Below are 22,259 nucleotides of genomic sequence, written 5' to 3' on the forward strand. Positions count from 1 at the left end.
ATATGATATATTAATTACCATATATTATATTTACTATGTGTATATGTTATTTACATTATACATTATATATACCTTTTTCACGATCATTCGGTTATTAGTGTTTAATTCACATTTCACCCCAATATGGTTAGTTTCATTTCACATGATTTTTGTTCCAGCATACCACAACTATTACACATTATTTATCTCTTTTTGAGATTGATTATCCTTACACACCCCTTATGATATAATCTGCATTTAAGTTTATTTGAATTAATTCCTTCCATAGATCAGCCCTATTGTGTCCTTTTATTCTGAATTGACTATTCATCTCCATCCATTTTACAGATTGGCCATATATACCCCTAAATTGATATACAAGTGATTATATATATATTTTTCCTGATTGCAACGGTATTTTAATCTTTTTATCGGTTTTATATATTTTCATCGCAATTTAATCTTTATCATGATTTTATTTGATTGGATATGTTGTATTAAGATATTATATTTAATCATGTTCTCTGATATTAATTGTTATCTCTTATGATATACGATTTGATGTGTTAAGTCTCTATTTGTGTCTAAATTTTAATTGTTTAATGATGTGTCTGTTTTAAGAATTCATTTACGCTGCCTCTTAATTGGTTCTCTTCTGATTGGGACCAATTATTGGAGTGTATTTATATGATTCACCTCCAGTCTTTTGCATCCACCCCCCTTCTGAGGAAGTCACATTACGAAACGCGTCGAGGAGGGTAGATGCTAATTTATCAGACACGAGGTTTAAACGCTTGTCTCCGTGCTGTTTTTAGCTGGCCGAAAATTCTTTTGCCTTGTAAGCCAATTTTTGAATAAAAGTCTATGGCTTTATATATTGCGCAATGAAGGTTCATTCTTCTTCTTTTATTCATCCCTAAAAAACTCTGCGGGATAAACGGCAAAGCATTTCTTATCAGAAAAGACCGGACTCCTCATCCTTGAGTTATAGCCAACGGCATAGAGGAGAAAATCAATTGTTTCAGCTGCCGGGACTCGCAGAGAACACGTCTGTGCTAAAGCCTAATCACGGTATCACTTACTAAGAGCTTCTTACCAACTCCCTTTTGGTAAGTACCCACCCGAGAGGGGCAGTTCGGATCAACTTCAAGTACACTGCTATTTTTGCACATTTGTATATTTGCACACGGAATCCACCGCTCACCTGGATTTTTTTCTTATTGGACACTTTTTTGATGTTTTTAAATACCTTTTCGTCTATTTAATTCATTGGAATGGATTTTTTTGTTATAATTGTATAGTGCATCATGGTTAGAGTGTTTTTGTTTATTTGTAGTGAGTTCTGTTTCACACACTTTATTAGGTTTTAGACTGGCCTTGCCAGAAAACATATTGTTCACCTTTTGCACATATATTTACCCTTAGCGCTTTGTTTTTTTCGATCACAAAATATTCAATAAATAATATAACACACAGTTACTAGCCATTTAACATGATGTTACCAGATCATTCCTTGATTGAAGATCAGTCCCAGCACATTGCCACTGATATCAAACTCTGCATAGGAAGGCTAAGGGGATAAATGTAACTGTGTTATTGCTTTCATAAAAGAGATATATAATATCTAACACTCCATTTTTCAAATACCAATAAGAAAAACATTCTACTCTGTGTAAATAAACAGCACGTAGTTTATTTATTTATCTTTAACATACAGTTTGGGAAATATCATTTAGAGCCCAGATCCAGCCTAAACCTTCGATAGAACAGGGAAGGGTTAGAACTTTTGTCCGGTTTTAAATTCAGACGAAGTGTGCTCGTTGAGATTGTGCTGTCCATGTCCTCATTGGGGAGATTGCACCACCCTGCAACAATTGTTCCCACTCTGGTGCAAGCAGGCACAGCCTACATGAGAGTGGCAACTCTGCTCTGAGTTCCGAAGCAGGGCAGCATCATTGCCACACCATCACAGGAAGATGCATTAGGTGAAATTCACTGGCAGGATTAAAAGTATTGGTGCACTTTTGCAGGGAAGGGGGGGGGGGGCTCAGAGAAGACTGTAAGTAAAGATGAACATATAATTAAGTGATGCAGAATATTTTTTTTTACTGGGAGACCATCGTTCAACTTAATCTATGCAGTTGTAGCATGTTTGTATAGCATCAAATATTTGAGAGATCCCAACAGCAATTGATTTGGGAATACCTTTCATGTTTGCACTTATGCTAACTGACTTTCTTGTTGTATGAGCTACTTTGTGTGTTGGAGTCTGACGATGGCCACACTTGTGTGTAACCTTTTGACAGACAAAATGATTGTCCTCTAATGATGTTAAGCCATCTTCTCTAGATCTCCCAACAATATAGTATGAGGACCCGCCTAACTGGATATAAATAAAAAAGATTGTATTGGTAGCCCTCACACTACATAGGAAATTGTGGAGGTTGTAGATTGTGATGCATGTGGCCAGGCTTATGTAGTATCTATTAAGCTTTTGTTAAACAAAAGGATTCGTTTACATAAAGTTAACTTGTCCCTGGTCTTGACCTAGATCCTATATAGTCGCTTTCATGAGAGCAAAACAAACACAAAGAGAATTTACATAAACTGGCATTGAAACCAATTACACAGCAGAAAGGGAAAGATTTTGCAAGTTCAAGAAGTTACTAGCTGTTATATTCTGTTTGAATCAATGCACTGCTGAACTCTTAGTACAAGTAACATCATGAGGGAACTGCACACTCTATGTGTTTTTATAGAAGATTAAGCACATTCCTTTGTGAGATCATTTAAAATTCAACTGAAGTGCTGAGAGCTTAAAAATTATTCCAGTTCCCATCACACTGAGGACTGAACACTCCCTATTAATGCTGCACTCTACTGTAGAGTCAGCATCCATGTTATGCTGGTACTGCCTATATGGGGCAAATAATGATGTTGGATTTTGGCTTTCAGAGAGCTAATAAACATCTCCATGGGTAGTACGAAACCTATCATTTAAGATGGCATGTGTATTCATGACTCCATGCATGCAGATTTAAAAGTCCCTTGATGAATTTGAAATTATAAGCACCTTGCTACTCCAATCACTTCCTCAGGGCTGTAGCAATTTAATAAAGAGAACAAAAGTAGCCACCCTCCAGAAGGAAGGACAGTGTCAGCATGAATTCAGAGATGATTTGAGGATCTACAGCCAAGTAATGCACAAATAAGCTACATTTTTCTTTATGGCACTTAATTGCATTTTTAAGGTTTAAAGGAGAACTATGAGGTGAGTGAAAATCACTCATCCTCATAGTTCGAGCCGACGTGTGACAATTAAACTGTTACATGTCGGCTCAATAGATCGGGAAGTGAGCGAACACATACTGTCGCTCACTCAGTTCTCGATCATCTCCCTGCAGAGAGCCGAGACTGTCAGTCACGGCTCTCAGCAGGGATTCCCCCCCTCCCCGCTCCGATCCTCCAGCGCTGACTGGAGGAACGGATGGGGGAGGGGGGCGGGTACAGCTGGCTCTGCCTCTAGATAGACAGAGCCTGCTGTCACTCACGCAGCTGGATGGATCTCAACAGTAATGTCGGGATCCATCCCGGCTTCGGCAGTCTCAGTATACCGCGAGCGGCAGCTGGCGATATACTGAGCTTTGGGTGACGGGAGGACGCTAGTATATGTCCTCCCTTGACCCTTAAGAGAACTATGGGGAAACACTTACCCCATAGTTCACTTTTAACTCTTGAGTTTAGTGTCACTTTATTAAAGTGGTTTCACAACAATTTTGGGAAACATAATGCATCATGGCTTTTTTTGTTAATGATTTGGAAAATATGTAGACATTATAGACTGTATAGACTAAATTTTAATTCCAAGTTGTGATACTATAAAATACGGCAAAGTCCAACATGGTAACGGCTTATGTTAGATATTAAAAAGAAAAGTTTTACTTCTAAGATGAATCTATCAAGCCTCCACGCCTTCTTTTTCTTATACTGATATTTTGTAGGTGTGCATTCTATCTTTAGATGTTTATTATGCAGTGTCATTTTTTTATGAAAGAAATGCACAACAGTAATTTTGCATTGCAAATACACCTAGCAGGTTTAAATATATACACATCATGTTACAATGATGTTACCAGTGCACAACTTGCAAAAAAAAAAAATTTCAAGTACCAGTACATTCACCATAGGGCAGGCCACCATGTGTACATTCCTTTACTACTATAATAATGCCTGAACAAAATAGATGTGCATGCATGTTTTATTATTAATGCATTTGATTAGAGAAGTGCTGTATTCCACTTGTGCAATATTATTGACTGGACAAGTATTTCAAGTTTAACAAAAGCAGAAGTGGACAACATAAAAAATAAAAGGTTAATTTTGAGAAATATAATTTAACTTACAAATCCAGCCTCTAAGTCCCAGCACCAGCAGTAGTTCATAAATCTAACAAAGCAGGCACGTAGGAAATCTCCAACTAGGATAGTAACATATGTCACTAGTATGTCTGACACTGTTAACCTTACAAACTCCTAAACAGAATACAAAAAGAAAATGGTAAGTAATGTAAAATTTAGTAACTGATGTGGTACAGCTTAAATTAATATGTATGTCTCAGGAGCCACCTGTGGCAGTCTTTACCACGCCTGGGGCACTTGTGTGCTACCTGGGTATGGGATGGTTAGAACGGAGATTTATTGACATTGTTTTTTTTAGCCATTCAACTACAGAATTCCAGAATAACAGAATATTAGAAAGTCATGACATTTAGTGCTGCATTGTGCATATAGTGCCCCTTTCACTTATAGTTGGGTTGCTATTAAATTTAGGGGGTTATTCACAAAGGCCGAGTGAATAACCCAGCCGACGTGAAGTGAGCTTAACAACGTTCGGCTATTCACTCCGGCTAAGTACGGCTGATTTTAGCCGTACATCGGCTGAAATCACCCGTACATCGGCTGCCTTCGGTCAGCCAAACATGCTCTGCATACATAGTTGATTGATTGGTTGATTGGGCTCCAGCATACAGTGTGGGAGGATCAATTACCAGATTATGAATATGCATCTGACTCTAACCAATCCCTGAGCAGGCTGACTCAGAGGTATGGCTGGGGGAAGGTGATAAATATTTGAGAACACCTTTCTAGAACTCTCTTTCCCCTGGGGCTTCTCCCTGGGAGGAGTCCTGTGTGTTGCAAGATGTCTGGCCTAGGCCTCAGGATGTGTATCAGACAAAAAGTTTTCTTTAACTCTTGGCGCTAATGGCTACCAGCTGAACAATCCACTTGCTGTTACATACTCAAAGTTTTCAACAGTTAATCACAGTTTTTCACACAGACTTGAGGGGCTGCTCATCCAAGACTCTGGGGCTTCCACCACAAACATAGAAAGCAAAAGGGAACGGAGCGCCACCTCCGTGTGTAAAATCGTTTATTAGGATGAAAAAAACAAGGGATAAATGTACTCACAAGCAAACGTTTTCATCAGGCTTTAACAACAAACAGGAGGCCACACTGTCTGTTAACCCAACATGGTATCACCCCAACTATGCAACACGGTAGCCTCCGGTCACATCACTGTCCACCGGCCACAGTCAGCCAAGATTGACGCGTTTGAAGGGCAAGCCCCCTTCAGCAGAATCATAGTCGGGGTGATACCATGTGGGTTAACAGACAGCGTGGCTTCTTGTTTGTTGCTAAAGCCTGATGAAAAAGTTTGTTTGTGAGTACATTTATCCCTTGTTTTATTCATCCTAATAAACTATTTTACTCACGGAGGTGGCACTCTGTTCTGTTTTGGATGTGTATGGCACATACTAACTGCATATGATAAAACACACCATTCTGTTTTCCTGTTGTACTAGCTAAGAACTGAGCTCAGTGTACAACAAAGCAAATGTGCTCCATACTGAAAAGGCTGAGCAGCCTGAGGTTTTTTTTTGCTAACTATGTTAGGTTTCAAACCTAATCAGTGGTGGCCAAATGTAATGGAGTTATGCTGCTGGCATTACTTTGAATTGAAAAACTTTTTTTTTTTGCTGTTAACAAAAGCTGAAAAATCCCCTATGTTTAAACAGGGAGAAACCATCAGCTCCTGCTTACTTTCTGTAGCCAGATGGCATTACTCTTTCATTAGAGCTGGCTTTGTTAGCAGCATCTTTCCTTCCAGGTTGGGTGCACTGTCACTAGTCAAGCACTTATTCCACCTTCTGCCTTAAATAGGGAAATCTGTTCAAAAAAGAAATTCATCTTTGTGCATGGAGGCATGTGGCATTAGGGCACTCTGACATGTATTCTGCTTTTCTGTTTAAGACCATGGCTTGACTGCAAATTATGTTTTTTCCGAACTACATGCTCTTACCTGTTTCTGCATTTCTATCTTTCCTGAATGCCATGTGCAATATACAGTGTATGTAGGGTTGCCACCTGTACGGGATTCACCCGGGCAGTCCAGTCTTTGAGTCCTGTGTCCAGGTTTCAGGCCAGCTGACACCCAGACACAAGACATTTAAAGTGCCGGCACTTTAATTTTTTTTGCCAGATGCAGCTGCCTGAGGTTCTGTGCTTGCTGGGGACCTCAGCAGCCTTCCTGTGAGCCGCAGGTGCCTGTAAACATCTCTGTCTTTCTGACACCATGCTGCCCACCTCTGGACCCCTGGTGAGACACCACACAGCCTGCACAGCACTCCTGAGACCCTACAGACCCACCTGAGAGCCAGCATAGCCCACCTGAGAGCCTGCAAACCCCACCTGAGAGTCCGCATAGCCCACCTGAGTCCCTACACAGCCAACTGAGAGTCCGCATAGCCCACCTGAGAGCCCGCATAGCCACCTGAAAATTGCTGCATGAAGCGTTAGAGTGTTCGTGTTTGACTTGAAGAAAGGGTGGCAACCTTAAGTATATGCATTACTATAGCTAATTTTCCTACTATGCTTTTGCCTGTCAATTTAAAACTTTGCCTTAGTTATGGAATGACACATCAGCTGTCACCAGTGGGGCACAGAGGTGAACATCCTGATAGAGGCAGGGCTTCGCTTTCATGTCAGTGCTGCCCCATAGATTAACGCCTAACTGATTACTGGTGGGGAAATATTCAAGAAACAGAGGTGGAGGAAGCGCAGATCAACAGAATAAACAAAAAGTGGAAACAGGAATGTCCTTGCACTGCAGGTCATGAGGTACAGCTTTGTTTTCAGAAAGAGTTAGCAGCACAGTAGTGACACCACCCAATTTTACTTTAATCTTGTGAGACTAGCACTCAGAGACAGAATGCCTTATACTGCACACGTGCAGATATGAGGTGTAATCCAAAGGAGTGCTCAGGCAAAGAAAGTCCACAGCTATTTTTCAGGAGGAATTCAAGACAACAGGTAAATCTTTAAGGGTACTGCTTAAGCACCTTAAACATTTCTATATGCAGGATAAATACAGTCAAAATGACTATCCTCCCACGACTGCTCTACTTTTTTTGCACCCTGCATATCACAGTTCAAAGGGTGGACTTAATGAGGTTTCAATCTGCAATCGTCAGGTACATTTGGGGGGGGGGGGGGGCCCGGTCTGCAAATCTGTGCTATTTCGCTCTAGACGGTCAGGTGGCCTGGGGGTTTCCAATTTTTGGCTATACTATCAGGCAGCACGTCTTAGTCAGCTCTCCACTGTCTACTCCCACCAGGAGGTTCCTGACTGGGTAGTGATGGAATTGCACTCGGCCTCTGGAGTGTCCGTGGATTCGCTGACGTGAATGGCCCCCAAATTTAGGCCTGTGGTGTTGGCCCCGACGTTATCACACTCCTTGGCTTTGTGGGACAGTTTGCCGAGGAGTTATCCTTTAGTTTCACCTCTTATGCCACTAGTTCCCCTTTTTGGTAATCCCCGTTTTCCCCCCGGACTGCATTCGCAGGGTTTCAAATGGTGGATTGATAAAGGCCTTTACCGTATAGCAAACTATTTTAAGGATGGTAAACCTCTGACGCTATTGTATTGTACTGACAGGTTGCGCTTGCCCTCGACAGAGCTGTTCCGCTTCGGTCAAATCCGACACTTTTTGTCGTCCCTTGGCTCAGAGCGGGACGCCTCCTTGGCACTTACCCCTTACGAGAGATGGTGTTGGGACTTCACTGACCGACAGGGTGGAATTTCTCTAATCTACTCACTTCTTTTAGATCACCCTACCAAATTGTCATACATGCTAGCTTGGGAACGTGATTTGTCACTAACTCTTCCCTTAGAATCATGGCATTGTTGTTGCTCGAGAATTTCCCGGCGTCAACTTAATATTTCTTTGATTGAGGCAAACCTTAAAGTTTTCATGCGCTTGTATCTTGTCCCTTCCAGGCTGGCGACCATTTTTCCGAATGCATCCCCTCTATGTTTTCGAGGCTGCTCAGAGTTGGGCACTATGCTTCATACTAGGTGGCTCTGTCCTAGTCTTCGCCCTTTCTGGAACAGAATTTTTGCATTGCTTTATCGGGTTACAGGGGTGCAGGTTCCCAGGGATCCACGCTATGCACTCCTTAATCACCCTATCCCATCGGTGACCAAAGCCTTAGATAAATTAATCACTTATATTTTATAGCAGCCAAGATATCTATTGCCAAGGCCTGGAAGACAGACACGGTATCCTTCGCCTATTTCAAAAGTAAAATGTTTTGGATAATGACTCATGAAAAACTGACAAGTATAAGACAGGACAGACACAAGCAGTTTGGGGATATGTGAGACCCATGGATGGCTCATATAAGCATATCAGTTGTTTACTGGCATACCTATACCTGTAACCTGTTGTAACTATGATATTAACTTCTTTTCTTTTTCACCTTATTTTTTTTTTCTTTTTATGTTTTGTGGTTTTTTTTTCTCTCCCTTTTGTAATGTTTTATTAATTGGCCCTTGATGGACCTTTGAACTTACTAATCTTGCACTCCTGAGGGAGTGGGATATGATGCCAAGGTACTTTTATATTTACAGTTTTATCTTGGCTAGAACCGACCTTGGTTGGTCCAGTGTGTTATGGTCTCTTGGTCACTACACTGTACTGATATTATTTTGGAAGGTGAAGGTAGCTTTACTGGACTCCTAATATCTATTGGTGATCAAATGTCTTCGTCTGTAACCCTTATGTTATGCATGTTTTTGTACCCGAGTTATGTATACTCTGTATCTTTACAAAAAGATAAAACGGAATAAAATACTTTGAGTAGTAAACATTTCTATATGTTCCATATAAGACAGCAAACGTTCACTTTTTGAGTTCAGATTCACTTTAAAATGGGTTTGTTGTAATCATCAGCTATATATATTTGACCGCCCTATGTAATTAAATAAACGTAAACATGTTTAATGTCAAGGTGGCACAATGATACATAGTGTAAAATAAATTGCTTACAACTCCAACATTGGTCTCCCAACAGGGTCCCCTTGGCACGTCAGCAGGATGCAGAGGTGGTAGCGTTCCATTTGTTCCAAGTGTGGAAGCGTTGTAATAGTTGAACAGTGTCCAGTGAGTTACATTCTTTATTCCGTCTTCTTGAGCTAGCTGTAACAAGATATTATTATACTTAGGATAGTTTATATGCAAGTATGTATTAGCATAGTACATTTTAGAAGCATTTTTCAGTGATTTTTTTTGTGTGTCTTACTTTTTCATTGACATCATCCATCAGAGCTAGTAAGAATGTATAGAGGTTACCAAGGAACAAAGCAAATATTCGCCCAAGCTGCCATTTGAGAGCCACACGGGGATGGTATTCTTCCAGATTTGCTATTGTTTCAAATAAAGGTGGGCAAAACATTCCAAGCAAAGACATTACAATCTCAACCTGTGATAGAATCAAATAATTAAATGGTCAGTGTGCAAAAAGTGACTTTTAGTTATGTGATAGAGCACACTTTTTAAACAAGCATTTAATCCATTACAATAAAAGAAATGCATCCAGAAGTCCTTTATGTACCTGCATATTTCTTCCATAGTGTTCTTGGGGCCCAGAAACATGGGGTATTACATTATGCATATCTTGAATTGAGTTAGCATTGGTCAGTACTTTGGCTTACCAGCTCCCATATTTACCTATCTACCCAACATTTTGATTGGTTACCTCACAGTCTACCAGGAAGGTAACAGGACAGCTGAAAGCTCTGACATCCTAGCTGAAGTACAGATTTACATTAGAACTCAGGAAGAAATCAAAAGGCATATTAAAACACATCTAGGTGACTACATTTATTTATAATAGTTGTTAAAAGTTAGAATAATAACAAGTTAATGTTAAATCATATGGAATTCTCCGTGATTGAGTTCCTCTTCTGTGCATCTGCTGTGACCAATAAAAGGGGGCCTAAAATCAATATATGTTTTACATTATTGAAGAATGCAGTAAGTCCCTTGTTTGGGCTCCTAATGACCACAATAGTGTGGCACAGCCAGAAAATCGAGCAGAGAGATCTCTTGACTCCCCAGTGGATGATAAAAGCCAACGGCTGGCTAAACTCATCATCCAGATACGAAGTAGCATGTGATGTATTCCCCTCTCTCAACAGCATTAGTGGTTGGTGATAGGACCAGTGCTGCCACATGAATGCAGGAAAACAATACTCAGCTCTGTGTAATATCTGACTAAAGCAATTCAGACCTTTCACATGACCTCTTTCTCTTTGCTTCCATTTGGGTGTTGGGGAACAAATGAAAGGTGTTTATAATTTGCTAGGGAGGGGGGTAACAAAGCAAGTCTATTTCCTTTCCCTGCAGAAAAAAAAGCACAGACTTATTTTAGGCCAGCTTCACACCTATCCATTTCACTATGCATGCTTAAGTGCATTTCAAATGGTACCCCAGCGCACCACAAGACATGATAACACACTGCTGTGCGTTTTTTGTGCACTGCAAGAGGAAAAATATTGCAGGAATGTTTTCTTGTATGGTGGTACATTGCATTAAGGCAGTCCATACATTGAAATGTATGGACTGCCTTAATGCAATGTACCTTAATGACAGCAAAATGCATGTATGCATAAATTACCTGACCAGAAAGTAAAACGTTTCTAACAAGAAAAACTCTGATTTGTTTGAAACATTGAATACATACACACTACCTCATTTCTTTCATACCATCCAATATTCTGCATCTTGGAGAAAGTCTGTGAGCGCTTTACAACAAAGTAAATGAGATAACCACTCCCGCACAGGCAGCATATTATCATTACGTTGGCCAGGACCCGTAGGAATCTAGTGAGATGAATGTTTTCATTCTTATTACTTTCCTCCTCATCTACAATAGATTCCTGAAGGAGAGAACATAAAGTACAGAATGACATTATAACAAATAGAAAAGGAATGTCACATATAAGTAACAAAAAGCAAACAAAAAACAAAATCTACAAGCTATTTTTTTTAAATATGTTATATATTTTTTTCATATATATTATCTTTTCATTACTCTCCATGAAAAAAAAAACATCCTCTAGCACATAAAAAAACCTTTTAAAACATCAAAGAATACTTATGGCCTTATGTTATATACAGGACATACACAAATCAAAAGGTATTCTGTACACTCATAATATTAAATACTATTTCAAATAATCATGGACGCATGATCCATACTTCCTCTTTCACATACACAGTATGTTCAGTTATAGATTATAGTTCGAATTTGTTCTATAACACTATTATATAAATAACTGTTGATGCCATAGATGGTAGCTAACCCTCTTTCTTTCACAAAAGTTGTAACTGTTGGTTATTTGTTTAGATGAAGCACTGAGAACTTAAAAGAATGCTGAATTAAGTTTTACTTGCTTATAAGAACATTATATCTGAATACAGCATTATGCAGAGAAGATATATATCTGAGAACTTCCATGTGGAGCAAGCAAGTTTTTTGCTTCATTGCTCTTTTGGTAGCCTGGTTCCACAGGTGTTTTTACTTCCTTGCATGTGGAATTGTTCCAAAATGTCTGCAATTCTGATAGCTTTCATGTTCTTCTCTCTCTATTTGAATACCCAGATAGTGGCTGATGTTCCCTAGCTCTTTAATTTTAAAGTTTTGTTTTAGTTTTACATAGTTACATAGTATTTGAGGTTGAATAAAGACATTAGTCCATCAAGTCCAACCTATTAGGATCTCATTCTAGGAGTACCTGTACCATTGTGAACTGTTTGACTATAGTTTCCTTCTTGTGCTTTCTATAGTTCTGCGATCGGGGGGCATGCTCCGTTAGTGTCCAGGTTTTATTTTATTGGAGTGATTTTAGTTCTTCTTCTGCTGCCTGTCTCCATTGATAGGCTTGGTGTTTTGGTAATTTTTCTATGACTTCCCATGATGTTGGTTCGAGTATGCTATGTGTCTTAGCAGTATATGACAGCTTGCAGGGTGGTATTCCCATTGTTGCTCGAGTGGATATTCTAATTTTAGGTTGTTCTGCAGAATGTAACATGGAATTTGGCTTATCCATTGTGAATTCTACCTCTTGTTCTGACTCTTGTGCGGCTTCACTTTGCTGGTTCATCAGGCAAATTCACTTCACAACTTCCCGGATCATTGTTTCTGGTGATGGGTTCTCAACAAAGTATGCCTTATTGTCACTTTGTCAGTGGGTGGAGGATTCTATATCCCTTACTTTGTTCACTATAGCCCACCAGAATACCTTCAATGGCTGTGTTCTCCAACTTGGATCACTTCTCATTTGGAATATATTAGGAATGCACCGATATATCGGCCGCCGAAACATATCGCCGCAAATGGCACTTTTGGCGAAATGCCGAAAGTGCAACTTTCCTGCCGATACATCCGTGCATCCCAGGTTTCTTTCCTCCTCGCTGGGCGCTGCTCTGTGCTCTGGGAGGAGAGAAAGTGACAGCCGGCTGAGCACTGCGGGAGGAAAGCGCTGTGCGCGGCCGGTGTCTCTCCTTCCACACCGCTCAGCCACCTATCACAGTCCGGCAGAGCGGTGTGGTGGTGGGGGGGGGGGTAACAGCCCGCGCTGTCACAGGAGGCTGGGCTCTCCTACGTGCACCGCTCGCTCAGCCTCCTGAGATCAATGATCGCTGAGTGTTTGTAGATAATTGAGGACATGGGATGTTGACTATATCCTCAATTATAAATGAATGGGAGTGAGCTACATCACCTCCTGTTCATTTATAGTCATAGTAAACATATTATGTTATCATAGAGGATCTCTTTTTCTATTTTAAAAGGGAAATATCAGGGGTCTGTTTAGACCTCAAATATTTCCCCAAAGCCCCAAAAAGTAAAGTAAAAAATAAAAATATTTAATAAAAAATGAATTAATAAATAAAAATAAATATACAAAATTAAAAAGTTTATAAAAAATAAATACAAATTAAATATTTTAACAATTTGAAAAAATTAAATTAAAACATTTTCGTTTTTGGCCTGACAATTTTTTTATTTCGGTTTCATTTCGGTTTTTACATTTCTATTTCGGTACACCTCTAGAATATATTCATAAGCTTTACATCCAAATACTCTAATGTGCCCTAGTCTAGGCTTCGATTCATGCCACACTTCAAACGGGGGGCCTTTCAAAGGCTTTTGAAAGTAGTCTGTTTTGAAGGTATGTTGCAGTCATGACTGCTTCTTACCAGTACTTCTTAGATAGGTTGGCATCTGACAGCATGCATCTGACCATTTCTATAAGAGTGTGATTTTTCCGTTCTGCTACACCATTTTGTTCAGGAGTGTATGTGTGGTTGTCTGGTGTACTATACCCTGTGTCTTCAGATATGATTCCACTTCCTTACTGATGTATTCCCCTCCGTTGTCGGTGCCCATAAGCCCTGGTTTCAGCTGTAATTTGTTGCTGGACATGGCTACAAACTGTTGACGTTTTTCTCATGTTTTATTCTTGTGCTTCATCAGATAAGTTGTTATGTACCTGGAATAATCATCAATGAATGTCAGTAGATATCTGTTCCCTCCTGATGTGGGAGTTTTCATTGGTCCGCACATGTCGATGTGTATGAGCTCCATGGGGTGGGTGGTCTTTCTTTGGGTGGCCTGTGGAAGTGGTGTACGTGTGGCCTTTGCTTCCATACAGCATTTGCATGTCATCAGCATTCGGCAGGTCAGTACGGTTATGTCTTCTGCTAAGCCTCTCTTTATAATGTCTTTTATGGCTTCTGGGTTTCTGTGCCCTAGTCATCTGTGCCATAGGTAGATAGAATTGTTGCATGGATTATGAGTGGCTGTCTTGATTTGTTTGTCTGAATTGATGAGTTTGTACAGGTGTTCATCTAGTTTTCCTTTTGCGAGGATTTGCTTATTGTTTCGGATTGCACATTCATCACCTTGGAATTGAATTAGTTATTAGCAAGGGTTTTCCCTGATAGAAGGCTTCCTTCTTGGTCTGGGACATACAGTACATTTTTCACAAGGATACTCTGCTTGTCCCCTGATGGTGTGATGCAGTTCAAGAATCCTTGACCTTTACTTTCTGCAGTTATACTTTTCCCATTTGCTAGGAAAACTTTGTCCTTTGCACTGAAATCAATTTCTGTGAAGAATGTCTCATCACTAGTCATGAGCCTGAGTAAATACACCATCCGTATGGTATACTGTTCTGAGTCACTTTAAAGGTAGTGCTCCATGATGTGCCTGCAGTGTCCTTTGTGGCTGCCTTAGCTCTTTTTCTTGTAGGTGCATCTTGTTTTCTCTGCTCAGCTTTCAAGATTGAACAGTCCTTTTTCAGGTGACCAGTCGTTTTCCAACAAAAATACGCTCCGCTTTCTTTGTTTTTCTTTGCGCTCTCATACACCTTAAGGGCTTTCTTGTTTTATTAATTGTGCATATTTTCTTTCCTTCTGTCATATGTATTGATTAATTTTCCGTTGGTCTATTCTAGTGTTAGTTCCTGCTCAGGTCTGGTTTCTAGCGCATTAATAGGAGCATTGTATGACTCTGGAAGGCTGCATAGCAGTAATGCCACCACGTGGTTATCTTTAATTTCCTCTCTAATTCCACGTAGCTGTTCTATGATTTTCAGCATGGCGTTCACATGTTCACGCATTTCCTGGCCTTTTTCTAGCCTCATCTTATATAGCTTGCGTAGCAGATATAGTTTACTGTTTAGATTTGAATGCTCATGCAGTTTTTGTAATGTAGTCCACATACTTTTAGCTGTATTCTTCTCGTCTTACAATGGATAACCTGGTCGTCTTCCACTAGCAGACTTATAATTGCTTTTGCTTTCCTGTTCTTCTTGTCCCATTTCTCCGTGGGTCCATTATTGGGTCTGTCTGTACTCAATACTTCCCACAAGTAGTCTTTGCTGAGCAGCATTTCAAGCTCAAACTTCCATTGCTGGTAGTTGGTATTGTTGAGCTTTGCAACCTGCATATCTGAACTGTTTGCCAAGAACTTCCTGTGTATCGTAGAAAAACATGCATATAGAAAACTAACATTGCACTACAGCGCCATCTACAACTCAAAAGACAAATTGTCAATATATGCTCCTGCATTTCCAACAGAAACTCCTTATGTAATGCACTAGTATATGGATAAATGCCTTGAAATAATTGTTATAGCCACATAAATACATCTCCTATATGTTCTTGTATATCTCTGAAAAGTTGAAGTTTATGTAACCCTTGAAATGTATACTGAAGTTCTGCCTCCTTTTTCTTTTAAAGTATAGGTTCCTTCTTTTGCAACAGTACTCTATCTGTGAAGGCTGCAAGTACTTTGTTCTATCATTTTTGGAGCCTATTACACCCTGGGTGTCCTATGCCCTAACCCTCTCTCCCAAAGTTCTGCATTAAAAGTTAATCAGCATCATATCATCTCTGCTGACTGCGGTTTTATCGCTACTGGAGGATCGGTAAGTGCTTTTGGGGCAGCAACACTACAATACACCCTAGACAGGCTAGGAGGGACCATTCTATTCAGCAGCTCCTTCGGGGTGAGCGCTGCAATTAAAATCCATAAATGTTGAAAAAACAAGGGCTCTGGTTAGACATCACGCCAAAACCTGATGGGTTTTATCCACAGCTGTGGACTTTCTCAAGGGAGCGTGATGTATAATTTAAAAATGCTGGGCTACATTCAGCAATAGCCCACTATTTACTGAGTTTTGGGTCATCGGAGGACATTAGTATATGTCCTCCTGTGACCCTGTTTAGTACTATGGCAAAAAAAAAAGGTTAGGCAATAGTTCTCTTTTAAGTTTGTGCAAGTGGTGAGACACCTTACTGATATGTCAGTTAGTAAGTTAGTGATGAGTTTGGAGCCAGAAATGCTGAGCTGAGGAGTAATGAGATAGATTTGGGTGTCATCAGCATAGAGATGATATTGGAAACCCTGGGAGTTTATCTGCTGACTCAGAGAGGAGGAGGAGATAGAGAATAGAAATCTTGGGAGAGGGAGGGAGGAGAGTCTTCTGAGAAGCAGTGGGTGGTCAATTGTATCAAAAGCAACAGAAATTTCTATAAGTAAGAATATGGAGTAGTGGCAATTGATTTTAGGAGTTATTATGTCATTAGTAAGTTTTAGGAGGGCAGTTTCTGTGGAATGTTGCAGATGAAAGTCAGACTGTAAGGGGTCAAGAACAATGTTAACAGTGAGGTGGTAGCTCAGAAGGTTGTAGACTAGGCGTACTAGAAGTTTGGAGGTAAACTGGAGCAAAGGAGATGGAAGTAAGGGAGTGCATTGTTCAGGCTGGAGGGGTTCAGCAAGGGCTTTTTAAATATGGGGTGACTAGAGCATGCTTTAGGGGAGCAGGGAAAAGATAGATTAAAGATGTTAAAGAGTGTAGAATAGGCATGAGCGTGATCAGAGTAGTTGTGAGGGAAGGGAGTCCAGAGGCAGCTGGTTAGGTGGACATCAGATAAAAGAATGGCAACTTCCTCTGTGGTAACAGGGTGAAAGGAGGAAAGTATTGAATGTGGCGGAAAACATGGTATGGCATTTTAGGTGGGGAGATAGCTGGATACTAGAGATCTCATCAGGAATTGCAACAATCTTGTTTTTTAAGTGATTGCAAGATCTTGGGCAGTAAATGAACTAGTAAGTGGAGGCAGTGGGGACAAAGTAGAGAGTTAAAGAAAAGAGTTGATAAGGACTGGATTAGAGGAAGTTTAAAAGGTTGATCAAATAGGTCTGTTTTTTTTCTGGCATTAAAAGGGCAGGAATTGCACTTTTGGAGGGCAGATTTATATAAGGCGAAGTCTTAGGCACCGTTCACATTGAGCGCTTTGCATTTGCATTTTGCGCGATATCACGCAAATGCTTGCATTGACCAAGCTTGAATAGCGGCTAAATCCGCTCCAAAAAGGGTCCTGCTGTAGCGACACACGACCCGCGACAGCAGGACCCTTTGCCCCATTGAGAAGCATTGGAGAGCGATATCGCAAGAATTACTGCGCGATAAATCGCTCATTGTGAACGGGGTCTTAGAGGGATTTAATTTTACACTACAGTCCCTCAAGAGCACGGCTATTTCTTTTGAGACTTCTAGATGAGGATATAGTGTAATAATAACACTTTCATGCTATCCTATTACCAAAACCTTTAAAACTATAATGGCTGCAACAAGAAAACTGTATTATGGCCTAAACTGTGAATGTATACTTCTGCAGGGAGCAGTAAAATGCATGTGTACTTATCATAAACTCAATGCAGAAAAATCCCCAATCACACTTCTCCCAGGGTGTCTTATAACCTGCAAGCTCCAATCAATATGTAATTTTCACATGACATCAAACCTTTTATTTGATTCATCCTTTTCTCCACTGATTTCTATTGTGAAAAAGAGGCATCTAACGTTCTAGAGGATTGCATATACCAACATCCCTTTTCTATTCACATTATCTGATTAAATGAAAAAATGTGGGAAGAGAATGATAACTGATCACAACATGAAACCGCTGACTTAATTTACATTAATGATGAGGAATGAATCGATGCTGTCAAGTTAAACTATCCCTAAGCATCAGGATTAATAGACTTTTGTTTTTACCTTAAAGCTGGTTGTTATTGATGCAAATTTGTTATCTGCTGTCTCTGGGTTTCCAATCAAATAATCCCAGCTAGTAAACATTTTAAAGCTGAAATTGTAATTTCCATCATCTCCATCAGCAGTATTTTCATTGGCATTACTTGCCATCCTGGAACACAAAATAGTTTATATTTAGTATGCAACATTATAATAATACAAATCACAGACAACTTTTGGTTGGCTTTTTAAAATTCAGGAGACACAATAAATGGAAAGCACATAAAGGTCATTGAGGTCAATTCAAAATATGATTATCACACAGGTTAGGACTAAGTAAAATATCATCGGCTTCTGTCTGGAGATAATTGTAAGGATCTATGACATACCTATCTATTGAGGATAAATGGAAAAAAGAGAATGTACGTTTTTGTTAAAATAACAATTCATGCGAAATGCTGATTAATGAGATATAGAAGCTTTCAGTAGCTAAATATCCATCCCACCAATACCAGTGCCATGCAGTGCCAAAGCTAGGGTGGGCATGTTTCCCAGGTGCTGCTTTAGGAGAGGATCCACAGGGTGTGTGGATGAAGAACCTTGGGGGGGGGGGGCAACTCTGAGCCTTTGCCCCGGGTTAAAGAATATCTAGCTTCCCCACTAGTGTTACACCAACTGTGGATAATCTTTATTGAGAATTTACCCTAGTTTTCCATATCTCAAATTGATGACAGCTATGAAACCACTGTGCTTGAATGGGAAAATTTAGAAGGCATGACATGTGAAGAGTAAGCATAATAGGTGATATGTAAAATAGGTATTGTGTTTGTCTATGGGACTATGAAAAGGAATTAGTTTGAGGGGCCAATCTAGTCTAGATTGGCCAAAGGTTTGTGACACCTGACCACCACACCTATACGAGTGTGTTTGGCAACATCCTATTCCAAAACTGCAGACTAGAAACACAAAGCGCACAGCTCACCCCCATCATGTGTCCTTGCAATCCACACTCAGTGGCTCTCTTCTGGAGCGATAGGCTCAAAAACGGTAGAACCAGCACATTATGATCTTCCGAAGAAACCAAAACTTTATTCCACTTGCATCTATACCAAGAACAACCGCTAACTTGTTCCTGCCTTTCTCTGCCTTAGTCATAGCTTTCCTTTCATAGCTATTCCAAAACCGCACCTTGTTTTCCACAAGATTTTGAAGTGTGTCTGTGGGAATCTGTTCCCAATGATCTGATGTTGAATGAGAAGACGTGGATTGCAATTAGCATTTCAGATCATTCCAAATGTGTTCAATAAGGTTGAAGCCAGGGCTCTGTGCAAGCCACTTTAGATTCTCTACACCAAACTAGTCAAACCACACCTTTTTGGAGCTGGATTTTGGTCAAGGGCACAGGCATGCTGGAACAGAAAATGGTCTTTCTCAGATTGTTGCCACAATTGTCTGAAATGTCTTTGTAAGCTGTAGAATTAACAGAAGCCTTCAATGGAAACACCTGAACTCAATAATGTAGAGGGAGGTGAATGTACCTTAACCATATAGTAGATACGATGGTCAGGTTTGCAAAACCTTTTGGCCATACAGTGTATACATTTCCCTTACCTTCATGCTTTCATTGCTACTTTATGGGGTTGATTTGCTGAAGGCAAATAGGCAGTTCACTTTTCAAGAGAATTTGCACTTTGCAGGGGACGTTTACCCATAGCTAGTCGAATATGGTGACATTTCACTTTGCAAAGAATACCCAATCGCGTGCATAGTATATTTAGAAAAAAACCCTGGTTTTTTTGCTTGTACGTTATTGGATGATGGAAGTCAACAGAGTTTTACCTCATTCACTAAGTTAGGGAAGAATTCCACTGCAAAGTGCAAACTCCCTTGCAAAGTGAACAGTCTATTTGCCTTTATTAAATGAACCCCTAAGCATCAAGGTCCCTGCCTTGTTTCCCATCTCTGATTGCGCTTACGTCACCATTCTTATTGTCACATGCTTGAAAATAACTTTTTGCATCCAGGGACCCGAACTTGCACATCCACACAGATGTGGATGTACACCCCTGGAAGCAGACTGTCTGTCCGGGGGCATGCATCTGTACCAGTACAGAGAATATTCACTTATCATCTGATATGGGGGGGAGGGGACGGGCGGTGTAGGTCAGTGGATCTGTCTGACATCCCGGCCAGCTTAGTGACATCGCTGGCTGCCAGGAGTTGGGCAGGACGCAAGCCAGAGCGTCCTGCTTATCTCTAGGCAACCGGTGACATCAGTGAGCTGGGCGGGGTGCCAGACAGAGCATCACAGATTGCTAAGAGTTCTTTTCCCAACCTGGGACACCGTGGCCATCCCCTGCATGAATGAGGCCTTACTCTACTATTTATTACTCTACCACAATGTGTGCTACATATGTGAAATGATCTGCAAAATCACCAGTGTATTTAGCATTCCTATGGAACAACTGCTGAGGTTACAGGATGATCCACACAGAGAGCGTCTTATTTTGCACCAGCTTGAGCAGACAAATATGGATTGATTTACTATAGGAGAAGAGAATGCTTAATTTAATTTTATCATAATATATTCAATCATCCAATCATGTTCAAGCCATTGTCCAGTTTTTTTAAATTTCCCTCCATTGAGTATTTAAAATGAACATAGAATCACCTTTGCTAAGTTAAGTAAACAAACATTCTCCTTGCTTAGGGAACAGTCTCTTCTCTTTTAGTAAATCAATCTTACAAACCTTTACTCGGAGAAAGAACAGTAATGCATAATTACATTGCAGCAATACTTGACCAGAATAATATCTTGCATATGTAATAAGCTCCCATAAACATGTGTACAAATTAGCTATAGAAACACTCTTTTAAAAACATTATGTGATTACTTAAATTGTGTCTATCCCATTCACATATATGGCTAATAAAGTTTAAAGTGATATTAAAGTGACATTAAAGTATCTTCCCCACCAATGCTGCTTTAAGTACTTCCCTTATGTGATGCCTCCTGATGTGAACATCTTCTTCCTTCCACTCGTTTCCAACAGTCCCTTCAGCACTGGTGCTGCTTGCTGATCCAGCGCAGACTCCTATGTCTTCCTGAGTCCCACGGAGTCTGTCCTGCGTGCACTCTCTTAAACTGAGTTACTCCTCCTCTCCCCTCCAGTGATATCGACTGCGCATGCGCCCGCACACACTTCCTCCTGCACGGACTTCAAGAAGCTGTATTCTGCAGCCGGGAGGGAGCGGCGCAGACACAGGTAAGTAATTTCTTATTTTTTAAATGTTGGGGCATATAAATACTGCTTGCTAGCAGTAGATACAGTATATGTAAAAAAAAAAGGAGACTTTAACCCTTTCGCTGCCAAGCCCTCCGGAACATTTTTCAAATCAGCTGGCCAAGCCATTTTTGAATTTTCTGCAATTTTTTCCTATTGGTTTGATTTTCAACTGCTGCGTTGCTAGCGTTTGTAAAACACCCCCCAAACCATATATTTTCTGAGGGAGGGATGAGAGACTCCAGATGCCGGCGGCCTCATCAGCTTATAGTAGAACTGTAAATGCCAGGTCCGTACGACGTACTGAGCTGGCCAGCTGGAAGCACTTTTGTAGCTCCGTACGACGTACGTCCTTGGCAGCGAAAGGGTTAATACTACTTTAATTTTCGCTGCCAAGCCCACCGGAACGCTTTACACCTCAGCTAGCCAGACCATTTTTGAAATTTTTCCCATTGTTTTGATTTACTACTGTATTGCTGCGTTGCCAGCATTTGTAAAAGAACCTCAAACCATATATTTTCTGAAAGCGCAAGCCCGGTAGAATAAAAAGATGGTGCTACTAATATTGTAGGTCCTGCGATAATTGTTTGTCAAATCAATATTAAACTAATACAAAATACACAATTCAATTGATAAAGCACACTAAAATCAGTATCAGTGCACTTTTCCGACTAAATCGAAAAGATAAAACTGTACTGAGTTAATAAATAACAAATATTTGTAAATTTTAAATTGCGAGTTTTTGCGAAATGGTAAAAAAATAAAGGAATGCAAAACTGAAAATAAGCGGCCTATGTTAAAAATGGTTTGTGCACTGTGTCGGTGTTTGTGTTGTGATAAAATGATACCGGCGTACATTTAATTGCAACACAGCGTATCACAACACATGGCAATGCATCACAATGTTTTGCCATGCGCTGCCACAGTTAAATTAATGTTATCTTAAAAAGAAAAAAAAAATCAAGCACTGCGATGCATTCTAACAACGCACTTCAGAGCATGTGCATGGTGTACACCACAATATGGTGCACATGTATGCTATGTGTA

At 40.2% G+C, this 22,259-nt stretch overlaps 1 protein-coding gene across 1 annotated transcript in view; it reads right to left on the reverse strand.

The window, feature by feature from the left end:
• The window catches only part of LOC108786613 (transmembrane channel-like protein 2), a 74,239-nt gene that overhangs the window by 21,648 nt on the left and 30,332 nt on the right, over positions 1-22,259 (reverse strand). The window contains exons 8-13 of the mRNA XM_018555938.1: positions 17,953-18,100; positions 11,071-11,259; positions 9,621-9,800; positions 9,368-9,517; positions 4,383-4,511; positions 1,482-1,549 (exon numbers count right to left, since the gene is read on the reverse strand). Of these exons, the coding sequence (XP_018411440.1) occupies positions 1,482-1,549; positions 4,383-4,511; positions 9,368-9,517; positions 9,621-9,800; positions 11,071-11,259; positions 17,953-18,100 (864 nt within the window). The remainder of the gene's footprint in view (positions 1-1,481; positions 1,550-4,382; positions 4,512-9,367; positions 9,518-9,620; positions 9,801-11,070; positions 11,260-17,952; positions 18,101-22,259) is intronic.

Source organism: Nanorana parkeri, unplaced genomic scaffold (assembly GCF_000935625.1).
Source record: "Nanorana parkeri isolate BGI_ZX_2015 unplaced genomic scaffold, ASM93562v1 scaffold219, whole genome shotgun sequence".
Taxonomy (NCBI): Eukaryota; Metazoa; Chordata; class Amphibia; order Anura; family Dicroglossidae; genus Nanorana; species Nanorana parkeri.